At 45.9% G+C, this 14821-nt stretch overlaps 1 protein-coding gene across 24 annotated transcripts in view; it reads right to left on the bottom strand.

Moving 5' to 3' along the window:
* The window catches only part of celsr1a (cadherin EGF LAG seven-pass G-type receptor 1a), a 71964-nt gene extending 58341 nt beyond the window's left edge, over nucleotides 1-13623 (bottom strand). For all 24 annotated transcript variants that reach the window (XM_040174200.2, XM_040174199.2, XM_040174211.2 and 21 more), the window contains exon 1: nucleotides 9692-13623. In XM_040174200.2, the coding sequence (XP_040030134.2) occupies nucleotides 9692-13226 (3535 nt within the window). In that variant the 5' untranslated portion in view covers nucleotides 13227-13623. The remainder of the gene's footprint in view (nucleotides 1-9691) is intronic.
* Between the last annotated feature and the right edge of the window lie 1198 nt (nucleotides 13624-14821).

The raw sequence follows: 14821 nt of genomic DNA, 5'->3' as shown, positions 1-14821 counted from the left end.
GGGCAACTTGAAGAAAACATGCAAATGAAGGCCTGACTCTTGACTGGCTGATGGTCCGTGGGCGCGGCCTCCACAGGCCGAAAAGTGACTCCTCTCCCAACTTTGGTTTCGACCTCCTGTGTCTCTTATTAGGAGCGGAACACGTATCACCGGGACGCAAGCGGTAAATCACTATTTCAGTCAAACTATCAACTGTTCTTCTGTGGTTAGGATTTAAAAATGTACTCCATGGGTGCAGCAATTACATCTCACACACAAACAAATGACTATGTAACTTTGTGTCCTTTATATTAAACAGTAAACAATTATGAAGGGTAACATTGCATGCTGAATGAATGGGCAAATATTAGCTTTGTGAGCGCAAGATAACAAACGCTGACTCAACACACCGCTCTGCATCAAACAGGACCGCTATCCACACATTGGTGTAAATGGTCACTGTTCAGCAACGGTCGGATCTTTATCAGATCAAAATAATGTACCCCCCCCCCCCCTCTCCATTATTTATTATTTTTACTCTGCTAGGACGACATTGTGAATATCAAGCAAAACGTTTAGCAAACTAAATGTATTATTATATTAGTGGATTCTGAAACCAACCCCGTTATCTGATAAAGGGCATCTGTCTATGTTCATCCATGGTCCCCCCCCCCCCCAAAAAAAGATGGACGTTATCTGTGACAAACAGAAGGTAAGACGGACCGACAGTCCAGATGACCCTGCAGTAAGTGGAGGTTTACTCAGATGAGACAACTCAGCCCTCAGCTGCTAAAGCCTTAAGCCCTCCCCTTTGTCTGCGTGACCTGGGGGGGCCTATGGTGAAGTGACCGTAATCAGAGGTCACGACCCCTGAACCTGCACCGCCTCGTCAGGTCTTTTTTGTGTTTTCCTTCGGCCTGACAGAAAGCACATGTTAAGTGGCGGCTCCATTTGTCCTGTTGGGTTTGAAGCCACGGAGCTGTTTGATCTGATCGGCTGTCAATCACAAAATATGCAGCACTATTCCTTCATCTCCCAGCATTAAAGCAGCGTAAAGTGTCCATTAAGAACGGACAGCTACATTATTAGTATAATTATTAGTATCTGTGGTCTGACAGTGATCATCTCCATTACTATTATAACACATACTAGTAACACAGAAGGAGCGCTGCTTGAAGCCCAGCTGGTATTGACACAGTTAAAGTCTTTGAGGTCACAGAAGTCGTGTTCTCTAAAGTGGCGCAATGGGATCTTTCACCTTTTTTTTTTTAGGTGTCAACGCCCAGCCGGAAAGTTTCCTCCTCGCAGCTGTTATCACTGAGGAGACATCAGGAATGAGTATGTGCTGAATCCTCACATCCACCTGATCTAATACACACACTAACTCATACAAACAGACAAACAGTCCCTCACTGTAATCCAGGATGTGATTTAATAAGGTTCTGCTGAAGTGGATGGCAGCGTGTTTGTGATTTTGCAAACATCACATGAGAATCGGCGACAGAGAGAGACACTGTGGGTCCTTGTCCTGCTCCATAACGGAGGTGCTGAAACTATTTCAACAGTAATGAAGATAAGGAAGAAGTCAAGTTTATCTTTGAATATAGAGGCTTATAAATGCGATTATTTCTATCAGGATTGTTTGGATTCATGTTGTGGACCATCTTTGGTGAAAAGGGGAGTGAATCATGCTGCAATGCTTGAGGTTCTTGGCATTTCTCTACTTCTACTTACACCTTCATCACAATGTGTTTGTCATATGTTTGAAACTTGAATGATAACAGACAAAAAGAGCAGCACCCGATGAATATGCTGCACTCCCTCCAGCACACACACAACAACTTGCACACACTCGTATGAGTAGTTTAGAAAAATATAAATGAAGGTATCTCATAACGGGATTATCTTAGATGTATCGTGCAGAAAAAACGTGGTGCTTAGAAATCTTGTAGAATGTTAATGTTAATGTGATGACAAGCCCACAAAAAACATTCCCCAGGAACCTTTGAGCACACTTGTGAGAGTTGCACTTTGTCAAAGCCGTTGGAAGATGAAGCAGCTGTTACTTTGATACACGAGTAACCCAAGACATCTGGAGGAGGGGGGCAGTTTTTGGTGTGTCATATAAAAGGTGCAAGAAAAACTTGCCCTTAACACTGCGGAGGGGGGCTCCATGAAAGGTCTGCAGTTTGTGTGTGTGATGTGTGTCCTGTGTGAAGGATAGAAGGGGGACTGCATGTGCCACTGAAAGTGCACACATCTTTACAGGTTATGGTTGTGTTTTTGTGTGTATATGGATCCCATCCAAAATGTAACAGGAGTATGTCCCAGTTGAAAGAAGCGTCTTAACACCCCGTGTAAAGGCCAAGCAAACCCAATACACCTCGGAGCTCGTCTGTCTACATCTAGGTATCCGTCTTTTCCTGTTAAAAGACGGGGCCTGGAGGTGTTGGAGACATCACACAAAGCTTCAATCCGCACGCCTTAGCCTGTGCCTTTGAAATATTTGCAGAGGCCTCAGCCGCTCCGCCCACATGAACCAAGTGTGAGGTGTGTTGTTGGCTTTGCTTGGGACAATCAATGTGCTCTTATACGTACGATAATGCTAAATAAGTGCATTCCATGCACAAACATATTTACCCCGAAAACCTGGTGAGAGAAAGGCACAGACGCTGTCACGAGGTTGTAGGGTGACACCCGTGATGAGTGCAGTTGTGACTGACACATTGGGGGGAAAGGGGCGGGAGGAGTGAGATTAAGTTTTCCTCTGTCAGAGTGCCAGCGAATATAATATAGAGTGCCCACGAGCAAGACATTAAATCCGGTTTGCGCTTAGACAAAAGATGTGCTTCATGCAAGTAGTAGACAACCACCATTCTGCAAATAAAAAGCTCATTAGAGCCAAAAAAACGTAATGGATGAATCAAACGTTTTTCCATAACAATCCATCCATTAGTAAACTGTTGACTAAAATTAGCCTGACTAAAATATCTGGAGAACACATTATTGAGGGGAGAGGTTAGTTTTACCAAACATCAGAGCCCTTTGGATATTAAAAGGCTTTGTAATTAATTGTCTTTTGCTGCCAGCCACTTTCTGTAAATCGATCTATGCAGGATCTATAGATGCATCGACACCACCTGTAATCCATGCACAATTACGACTTGATAGGAAAGATAACATTTGGAGAAATGATATGACTACGATTTGAGTGGCGAACGAGCATCGGCAAGTTCCCACACACGCATGCTATTAACTGTCAGGATTACGCCTGTCACCAGCTCCTTCTCTGGCTGTCGCGAACACCTTTATGAACACAATCTGGCATTAAGTTTTCTCTGTGAATGGCAAAGCCGACCTTCAGCGTCTCAGGGTGAGTGTGGATAAACAAAATCAAGTTCATAAGGAAGGACGATTATCAAGTGGTGTCAGTTTTCAGGAAACGACAGAATTATTTTTATCTGATTTCTTAACTTCAAAATCTTTTTCTAGTCCAATCAATATATTTGAACATTTCTTAAATGGACGTATTGTTTTAAAAGGGAGGAATACTTTTTTTTTTCTTTGTCAAACAAGCCTGGGTGTCAATCATTGTTTGGGTCCCTGATGAAGAACACTGGCACCTCAAGCTTAAGTCTGGTTTCTAAAAGTTGAAGAGCCAAATATGCAGCTGAAGGGAAAACGGTCATCGAGAAAGAATTCTGAAAGGCTCCATGTGTTGAAACAGTCTACTTGACCTCAGCTCCCATTTTCACCACATAAGTAGATTCAGTATATCAGTAAACCATCTGACCTCCTGGCATGCGACCTACGCATGACTGGCATTTGGACACTTATAACTAAATGTATCTACGTTGCTGTGACAACAAGTAAATCTCATGCTGTTCCCATGAGATTGTAGCCACAACTTTGGCACAACTTTGGAGTGAGAGAGAGAGTCTTGGTAATGCCGAGTCTCAAAGCCCGTAGCTTCAAAAACACAAGTTAGACAAACTGATACGCAAAGAGAACATCTTTTTGTTACTCATACTCAAAGAACTCATCTTTAGGCTTCACTGTCAGTGCATCCTAAAACATTGCAAATAGGCAAACCCGTCAAATCTCCTCTAATTGTTCCTTCTTCTCCTTCACTGTCTCACCTGTCATTCATTCTGGCTAGATAGGACTGTACGCACCCTCGCTCTGCACCTCACCACCACTTAACATTCCTGCGACTGGTCACCAGGCATAGCGGCGCATGTCCCACTTGGGACCCGCAACACCGTCTCTGTCTGCTCGGCGAGCGGGACAAAGGAGAGTACTGTGTCGTTTGAGTGAGACAGAATGAAAAGGAACGGGACTGAGGAGGAGGAGGAGGAGGTGTGTCGAGTTACAATCAAGTACGACCCCTCCACCACCCAAAACCTGTTTGGAGTTTGAGTGGGGAAATCACTGTCCTGCAGCGTGTAAACGAGAGATAACACAGCCCGTGTGAGTGAGAGAGAGGCAGAGGGGAAAGGACTGTGGGTGGCGCATGTGTGGCAAACCACAGGACGCCTTTCGGCACTAAATAGCAATCAAACGCATGTATATTGAAAACGGCATTTATACACTCGGATTGTACGCAAAAATAATCCCACATCACAAATGATGCCTCCCTCTGAATGCCGCCGCGTCAACATTTTTCAACCCAGACACTAATCATGGGTGTTTGCAAACAAACAACCCCCCGCAGCAGCACGCACACGTGCACGCAAGGAAGACCCATCGCTTCCAAAAGCAAAACACCGATCTTGATAAAAGCCGAACATGAATTAAAAGCATGGGAGGAAAGATGGCTCCAGTAGCTTAAGATGGACAAACCAAAACTCAAAGGATTTCTAAAACTACCAGCTATCCCCAGAAATAAATAATACAAAAAAGCATCTTTGCAATCAGACAAAGTCATTTTTCCTCAGAAGTAAAGGAAGCAGTTTGGCCCAAACTTCTCCCACCATCACCTCTTCCTTCTCACCAGCAGTGACAACATCACACAACCGTGGATCCTTAGACACCCTTCCGCTCTCGAGCCTGTAATTGAGTGTTCAGACATCAGTGGAGTCCTACAGTGACCGCTCCTGATGCCCCCCCTGGTATTTATACTTCAAACTCCTGTCTCTATCCCGCAGGCACACACGCACACCCAAACATTAGAGCCCGCGGAGGATGTTGCGGCATTAAGCCTGAATGTGATTATTTTCTCGCTCGTCGGACAAATAAAACAGCGGCATGGAAACGAGAGACCCACAATTACACCTGCGCACACGTTCTCAGCGCCGTCTCGGGCTGTGCATGCGTGCCAAGAGATATGAAGGGACACAGCAGAGGCAGACGAGCACGTGGACAGACAGAGAATGCCAAAAAAAGGACGGTAATCTAATAAAAGCCTGTGACCACGGATAGATTTAGCTTCCACCACCACGCGGCCCGACAGGCAACGCTCTCCAGGCACGTGGTGAAGGAGCATTCTTTGGAAATTATGCATGAAGACAAAGCAAGACTAAGAAGACATGGGGAAGACAATGAGGCCGAGCCTGAGAGGAAAGAGCCGGGAGATAGGAGCAAGGGGGGGGCACAGGGGGGAATGTGGACAGGGGCCCAGCTTAAAAGCAGGAGTGTGCGATATCTTAGGAATGAATGCAATATCAGTTACTGAGGGTGCCAAGCCTGGGAATGGCAGATTATCTCACACACATACTGCAGGAAAAACAACATATGAGCTGCTGAAGACAAGACTGAAGCACGCAGGCTCCATGGATGCAGACTGCAGCTATTTGAAACAACTTGTTATTGTGGTTTTTCCACTACTATGGACATCTCAGAGCCACGTAGAGAAGACTTCTTCCTCACTCTTCCTTATTAATACACTCCCCCCAAAAACCCCTCTTCTTTGCCCCATCAATCAAGTTGGGAGGTCACAAGTCATGCGTAGCACAGTTAAGGGTCATTTCTTACCGCTGAGCGTTTGTGTGTAAAGCCCCATGTCTCGCTTTGATGCCACAGGTGAGAGGTCACATGTGTCATCACCGGCACGCCTGCGCTCAAGTGAGGAAACGCTTTTTGCTTGTCTGAACACCAAACACTTGACGATTACATGGGGAAAAGACCGAAGGAAACGGGCCAGAAGTCTGACAGGAGGATGTTTGCACCTTGACTCACAGCCGGAGTCATATGCCTGTCACAAAGTGCGTTCTTGTCAAATAATTAATAAAAATATGCGAAAGACAAGGGACGGATGAGGATTACGTGCCGGGTCAGATGATGATGTTGTGGCAAGAGAGACTGAACGCATCACGGCCAATACTCCACAGTGCACAAGAGCAACTAGGCCTGCAATGAAGAGACATGGTTTTCACAGGAATGTTTTTAAGTGGAAGGTCACTGAGTAAACGCATAAAAAAGGCACAAAAGCTAAAGCTCTCGTGTCACAGTGGGAATCTAATTATGTGTATTAAGGGAGGAAGAGGGAAGCAGAGAAACTGTATGTTGAAGGGGGTGAGTGGGCAAGAACAGAAATGTTAAAAAGCTGAGATATGCAACTGCTCGAACGGGATTAAGAGCCAACCCGAAGGCATTGAAGATCAGTGAAAAAATCCCCATGGGGGAAACAAAGAGGAGAGGGGGCAGGAACCATATTAGTGTGTGTGTGTGTGTGTGTGTGTGTGTGTGTGTGAGTGAGAGTGCGTGTAGCGGCATGCCATCCCTATAACAGAGTATAAGGAAAAAGATCAGAGCCGAGGTGGAAAAAGACGCCCTAGCATCAATCGTTTAAGTGAAAAACTGCTACGCTGTTTTACCGAATGATACAACAGAACTCCACTTATATCCATTTGGTGCAAGCTTTAACTTTGGCTGTTGTGAACATCACCTTTGACGTAGAATGTTTCCTGGAGAAAGAGAACTAACAGCAGCAACCTTGGCTAGAGCTTATGAAAGACTGGTGGTTACATGGAGGCATAAGCCAAATCACTAATTATCTAGACAGCTGAGGCATAATGACTACACAAGCAGGCACAATGCTGGTGAATCTTGGTTTTAGACAATGGAAAACTGTGGAAACCAACCAGCATGTGTGAGAGTCTAATTGTGTAGCAACCACAATAACAAATTGTAAGAAATCCCTGACCTGTCACTGACTGGATGTGACGGCACGAGAGTTTTAAGTCAAATTTGACACATTAAGATTATAGCTCTTACATGACAACACATAGCCCTTTGCTATTGTACCACTGAGCTGTTGTCTCACACACACACACACACACACACACACGGGAAGAGGGAACAAGGACAGATAGTGTTGTGGCTAGCAGAGTGTGTAAAGCGAGTGCATCTCAGGAGCGTTATCGGGGCATTCTTAAGTTTCAGTAACATTCTTGGGCCTTCAGTCCGCCACAATAAAATAACCCGTGCACTTGGAGAGGAGCCTTGATTTGGAGGATGTAAAAGGAGAATAATCTCCTCCACAGCCAAGATGTTCACTGTGACACATCTACAGTATATTCGTTTGTTGAATTTATCATGAATAATAGTCACTGTTAAGTATTTACGCAAGACGGAGCTAATGCAATCTGATCAATGTTGTCACTTGTGGGCGGAGGATGTGGATGCTGATGTCCACCGATGAGCTGACTCTAAAGTCCATATATACATACATATATTATTACTAGTAACAGGTTTAACTAGGCCCCCAACATGGGCAAGTGAATGATAAAGGATAACAACAGCCATGCAATAAAACTAAATATATCACAAGAGAATATGTGAGACCATTTGAGCCGGAGGCACAATCAGAGGCTTGTCCCTCTTGTTAAAGTGCTGTTAGCTCACCAATCCCCTCAGGCCTTCCTCTCTAAAAAACCCGGGGTCGAAAGGTCAAGACACCAGCGGTAATGGTAACCTAACACTTGACATCAGTGTGAGCCACCAAAAAAAGAGGGAGCTAGGACTATGTGCATGTGTTTAATTATACAAGAACACATGCTTACGTATGTTTGCGTGCGTGTGCATATGGGTGCAAATAAAGAAGAAGCCCAATTCCATTTGGGACCATTTAGAGTTCGCGGTTGTCTGGGATACGGCAAGAGCTGTCAGCTGTTCTCGACAAACGTGAATGCAGTGGTAGTGAATGACGGCTGCGAGGCCGGTGACTATAGTGGTCAGCTGCTGCCTCCTCGGATGCTCCACGGGTCGTCTATAACCGCCATAAAGCACTTAGAAAAGGACAGTCTGTCTTTGTCTCAAATAAAGACAGGGCACAAGTCCTTTAAGAAAATCCCCGTAGAGAAGAAAGGGGATGACATCTGGGGGAAGCCTTCCACTGCCTGATGAACCATGGTGTATAACAATGCCGGTTTAAGTCTGGCTTAAGAGCTACTGCTGTGAGAGGGGGAAATGGCCCAGAAATTTAAAAAAAATAAAAAATATTCTATGAAAGTTGGCCAAAAAGTTGAGAATTATTTCTTGCCATCAAAAGAATTGAGATTGTACAGCTAAAATAACCAAAACGTTTCTTAGATTATATACTGTAAATGTAGGCTTGCACCAGTACATCATGGTACATAGGAGCTCATTTACATTCCAGTAGGAATGTAAATGAGCTCCTATGAGGCAGGCATCACACATACAGTATACTGTATACTGTCAGCTTTAAGAGAGGACACAGGGAGAGGGGGGAGCTGAGGGGATCTGGCTGTGGGCCGTTTGCCCACGTCAGGGCTTAATGTGCTTTAGGAGATCAACTGAGAGCGAGAGAGAGAGAGATCAACAGAGAGAGAGAGAGAGAGAGAGATAGATGGAGAACCAGAAAAGATAGAAAAAAATATATATAGAAAGAAGGTTGAGCCACTAGTCGTCATTAGATGACAGAGTTGTTATTCTTTCAAGGTATTAGAGTCATCGAGTCTGATTAATGTCCCTGCAGTTTCGTGCTATATGCCTCTGTGTGTGTGTGTGTGTGTGTGCTTGACTGTAGCAGTTACCCAGCCTGTTCAGGTGTGAATCTCCAGTGTTTGCAGTTGTCTAATATTTAACTTGAAAGAACAAAGTCTACCTCCATAGTGGGGGGGGCGTATTAATATATAGAATATTTTTCTTCTTTTTCCTGTATTTTAGTTATACAAACACACAACAATCATTCAGATCTAAACCCATATGACAGAAGGTGCGAAAACTTCCCTCAGGCTCAGAAATTGCAGTTTGTGTGAGAAACATTGTGGTACGGTAAAATCGTTCCACAAGATGCTCATAACTCTTCCTGCAGTGCATCTACACCGGGCCACTTCAAAGAGTTCAGCCTATACGCTCCACAGGAGTTAAACTAATGTGTGCGCATACGCCTGCCATGTGTGTGCTCCAACTTGGGAAAGAAACCCATAGATCTGCAACAACAAAGTGACTTATCGGCCCTGCCAATAGCACCTTTTTATTTCCTCAACCAACCACAACTATATATTTATCACCCAAATGGCACAATAGCAGAACAACCGGATCCCACATAGAGCCTGCAGCAAACACTCCCCAAACATACAACAAACACCACAGCTGAAAACTGCCCTCAGTCTCTATTCTACGGACTCTGCAGTGATGATTCTACCTTGCGTCACATGTAACCGACATCGAAAGAGATCATCTCCTCACAAAATAAAAAAGCTTGGAGGTAAGGTGAGAGGAAGAAGAAGTGTTCAGGCGGTATTACCTGAGACGGAAATGGTCATGGGTGCCTCCAGGGTCCTGTCATTATCCAGGTCCCTGCTCAGCCTCAGGTCCCCGGTGTTCTCGTTCAACAGCAACAGATTGAGTTCATTTCCAGACTCAAACCTGTACCGCAGTTTATCCGACACATCCGGGTCATGAGCTGGAACTTTTCCTATTATTCCTGATGGGAAACTGTTGGACTTGTTGGTGATGTAGTTGTTGAAGATAATCTCAAAGTCCTGCAGCACCGGCTTATTGTCATTCATATCTACGAGGCGGATGTGCACAGTGGCCCGGCTCACTAGTGGAGCTGAGGTGGCCTGGACCACTAAGACATACTCTGTTTTAACTTCATAATCCAAGTCGGTGAGTGCAGTGAGGTCGCCGTTAAAAATGTCTAGCTGGAACACTTCCGGAATATTTCCTTCTACAATCTGGTACATGATCTGAGCATTGGTGCCCTCGTCGGGGTCAGTGGCACTGATCCGGGCCACGACAGATCCGACCTGGCTGTTCTCCTCCACGTCAATGAACAGCTCGTCCTTCTCAAACACCGGGGCGTTGTCATTTATGTCTTGAACCACCACGTGGATGACAACAGCAGCTTTCAGAGGCGGGACCCCTCGATCCACAGCGTAGGCCTTCAGATTGTAAACCGGGACATTCTCTCGGTCCAGTTTGCGAGCAGTTCTGATGATACCGGAGTATGGCTCGATAAAGAAATCCCCCTCTCCGTCATCGCCACCGGTGAATGTATAGCTCACCCTGCCATTTGAGCCAGAGTCTCTATCCGAAGCAGATATCTGGAGAACGCTGGTGTAGACAGGTGCGTCCTCAAATACGGTCCCCTGGTACCTGTCCCGTAGGAACTGGGGAGTGTTATCGTTGGCATCCAGGATGATAATCTCCACGTAGGTGGTATCAGATTTCTGAGGGATGCCATTGTCTCTGGCAATGATGGCTAATGTGTAGGAGGCCTGGTCTTCATAATCAATCTCCATTTGTGTTGTGATGGCCCCGGTATCTGGGTCAATTTTAAACTGTGGGACGTTGTCCTCCATCAAGTACGTGATGCGAGCATTTTCCCCCGTGTCCTCGTCCGTCGCTATGATCATCACAACAGTGGCGCCCACTGGTTTCTCTTCGCAGAGCATCACCTGGTAGTTGGCGCTTTGGAAGACGGGCCGGTGTGTGTTGGCATCCGTCACGTTAATGAACACCTGAGCGGTGTCGTAGAGAGTCCCATCGCTGGCGGTGACTGTCAGGACGTACTGGCGTTCCTGCTTATAGTCCAAGGGGAGGGCCAAGGTGACGAGACCGCCACCGCTCTGGCTGGTGATGGCAAAGCGGTTCCTGGTGTTGCCACTGGAGATCTGATAGGTCACCACGCTGTTGATGTCCCTATCCACGGCTGTCATTGTCAGTACGCTGGAACCCACGACAGCATCCTCATTGATCTTCAGCGAGTAGACCTTCTCTGTAAAAGTGGGCACGTTGTCATTCACATCAAGCACCGTGATGCTGACGCTGGCTGAGGAGGACATCACAGGTATCCCGTGATCCCTCGCCTCTACGCCAAAGGTGTAGAAGTCTGTAGTCTCTCTGTCGAGCTCTTCACTCACTGTGATCCAGCCTGTGCTGTTGTTGATTGTGAACGGGAAGCCAGGCACGGTGTCAGTTAGACGGTACTCCAAAAGGGCGTTGTATCCAGAGTCACCGTCAATTGCTTGAATGTGGATCACAGAGTAACCGATGGCCACGTTTTCCAACACAGTAGCCTGAAAGGGTGTGCTGACAAACATGGGGGCGTTGTCGTTCACGTCCACTACTTGCACCACCACCATCCCCGTGCCGTTTATTAGAGGAGGCCTGCCCCCGTCGTGTGCCTTAATCCGCAAATTGTACTCTCGAATCATCTCGTAGTCCAGAGGATTGATGATATCGATCACACCAGTGGGGGAGTGGATGTAGAACTGTCCTTTGACGTTGCCACTGATGATGCTGTAATGAACTTTGGCGTTGTTCCCCTCGTCTTTGTCTGTAGCTTCCACCTGGATGACTTTGGTGTTGACTGACACATTCTCTAGGATCTCTACAACATACCTCTTTTTGGTGAACTGTGGATAGTTGTCATTCTCATCCTCCACAGAGATCTTGACGGTGGCGGTGGCACTGCGGGGCCCTGGGTCTTTCCCCTGGTCGTTGGCCTCAACAATAAGCTGGTACTTGGCCCGGGTCTCCCTGTCAGGCCGCTCTCTGATCCTCACAAGGCCGTTCCGGGGGTCGATTTCAAACACAGAGTTAACCCCGTCGCCGTTGACGAGTTTGTAAATCATGTTAGCGTTGGACGGCGCGTCTCCATCCGTGGCTCGGATCGTCATCACTTCAAAACCCGTTTCAACATTCTCCCGGATGCTGACGCGGTATTCGGTTTGCTCAAAAACCGGGCTGTGGTCGTTGGTGTCACTCACAGTGACGGTGAGGTAAGAAGTGGCAGATCTCTTAGGGGAGCCGTTGTCCATCACAGTAACTTTGAAAACATGGGTGTTTTTGACCTCCCTGTCTAGTGACTGCACGGTTGTTATGCTTCCTGACTGAGGGTCTATGTTGAAAAAGTCGTTGGACCTTACATCAAACAATGCTTCCATGCTGTACTCCAGCCGGCCTCCCTCTCCATCATCCGGGTCCGTAGCTTTCAGGGTGATAACCCGCGTGCCGGGCGGCTCGTTCTCTGGCACGGACACCTGGTAGTTGGGGAGCTGGAACTGGGGAGACGCGTTTACTTGTCGCTTCCCCCTGCGGATCATCTGACCAGAGTTCCTCCGGATGCTTTCTGGGACGGATCCATGTTGTTTGGGCACTTTTACGATCGTCACACTCAGCTGCACAGAGAGCCGGCCGCCCGCAGAGCTGCGCAGCGCGCAGCGCAAACTCCCCTCGGGCTGCGCCCGCTGCTCCATGCACAAGTTGCTGGTCAGGAGCAGATGCCCATGCCTGAACACGGCACTCAAGTCTTTTCCGACACACGCGCGGTGCAAAAATGCAACGTTGCGCGTGAAGGAGGGCAAAAGTTCAGTTACATTTAAAAGCAGTTTACCTGCCGTTAAGCAGGAAGTCGCCTCCAGTTCCGTGAGGTGTTTAATGTGGATGTCTGGCTTACCTGACCATTTCTTTCTCTTGTATTTGATAAAACAGTCCTGTCCGTGGACAAACACGTTAAACCGTGTCAGAATAACGTCCCCAGACGCCAAAGAACTGGTTCTGAAATAAACCGGCGCTGGGTTCCTCGCCGTGTGCGCGCACTGAACTCTGTGGGACAGGCGGACGACCCCGCCGTGTCTTTCGACTTGGAAAAAGCTTTGGATGAATTTTGGGGATAAAGTCCTGTCAAGTTTAAAAGTCCATCCAGGGCCAAGCGACAGGTTTGCCAAAAGGGTCCCGGGCTGTAAGGTGTCCGAAAGGTGTATCTCCAAACATCCCACCAGCGGCACGTAGAATAGGACACAAACCCAAATCCAAATCATCGGTAGCTCCATGCTTGTGAACCTGCCAAAATCCCATTCAACTTCACGGAAACTTCTCCGCAAAAAGCATTAACTGTCCTTCTGCCAACACCGAGTTTTGCTTTTACCCCTCATCGTGAAGTTTTAACGCGGAAAAAGTCGCTTGGCGTCCATAGCATCGGCGTACCCGCGGCGCGCAGCAGCTGCGTTAAACCACACGGAGTTTAAAATGAGTACAAAATGGCTCCGTGGCTCTCCTCCGCCTCCTCCTTCTCTTCTCCTCGGAGGTTTATTACCATAAACCTGCTGCGCCCCCCCTCTGGGACGCTTTCATGGAGGGGGAGGCTTTTTTTTTTTTCTTATGGAGATTTACAAAGTGGACGTGACCGGGTGACCAAAGCGCGCAAGAGCATTGTTATCACAATAGGGTGAGAGCTGCGTAAAAGTCCCGATGCGTGTTATGCGTGAGATTGAAGCAGCATGTATGAACTGATGAAGCTGTTGTACGAAGACATCAGTGTCCAACATATTGAAAATGATGTGGACATGTCCCACGGCTCCAATGGACTGCTACTCGTGTGTTCATGTACAAAAATAAACAGGCGTATACAGTTCAATTAGTTATACCAGATCAATAAAAAAAAAAATTCTCAGTAAAAGAATATAAGCGATATAACTTCATCAACTAACTTATCTTATCATTGCATTTGAAAAAAAATGTTTTTTCATAGTGAGAATGTTGAAAGGTCACACAGAAAGTTAGTTGTATTTTTTCTCAAACTTCTATACAATAAATGTTACCACAAAATGAGAATGACAAGTTTATGTTCTTTATTTTCATTAATTTGTTTTTTTACTAACGAAGTTTCGCTCGCGTGTATCAGCAACACGTTTTTTTTTTTTATGATCTTACTGTTTGGGTTTGAGAGTTATTTGTATAATAATCATGTCCCCCCCCCAACAAAGGAAAACTATTTTAAGATGACAAACAACTTTCCACAAACAATCGAAAAACTAGCAAAGACCAAATGATGAGGTTAGTAGAAGTAGACTCTGACATAAGTGTCATTACAATTCATAGAAACACACAGTATGTTTACGGTACAAAACAACAGCGCCCGAGAACAACAGGTCCACTCTGCGGCTGATCTGATAGAACAGCGCCCCCTTTTGAGTCAGTAAGGGTCGGGACGCCAATGCACAACTACAAACTTTTTTTTCATGTATGAATCAATTATATTAAGTTATGTGGGCAAATGGAAGTCAACGGATAACTCATGCGGTTAGTTCACTATCTGGTAAATGTTCAAGTATTTAGTGTGTAGCTTAGGAATAACTTACAATAATGACTTTAAGAGAAATGGTTCTCAAAATACAGGAAAGTGTATTATAGTTCAGTAGAAAGCTGAGGTGAACACGATGATTGTTTTAAACAACTGAATCAACTGTCCCCAAATGTGAGCTGAAATCAAAAGTAGGATTGGATTTGTATTGAATCCTATTTAGTTTTCACTTTTGGGCAAAAGTATCAACCTACTTTATCAATAAACAAACGGAACATCTTCTGAAACATTAATGCATTGATTACCTTTTTTTAAAAGAAAACTTGACATTGGTTTCTGTCACAA

The sequence above is a fragment of the Gasterosteus aculeatus genome, chromosome 4 (genome assembly GCF_964276395.1).
Source record: "Gasterosteus aculeatus chromosome 4, fGasAcu3.hap1.1, whole genome shotgun sequence".
Taxonomy (NCBI): domain Eukaryota; kingdom Metazoa; phylum Chordata; class Actinopteri; order Perciformes; family Gasterosteidae; genus Gasterosteus; species Gasterosteus aculeatus.
The sequence above is the reverse complement of the archived record's forward strand: the minus strand, read 5'-3'. Positions and strand labels throughout refer to the sequence as shown.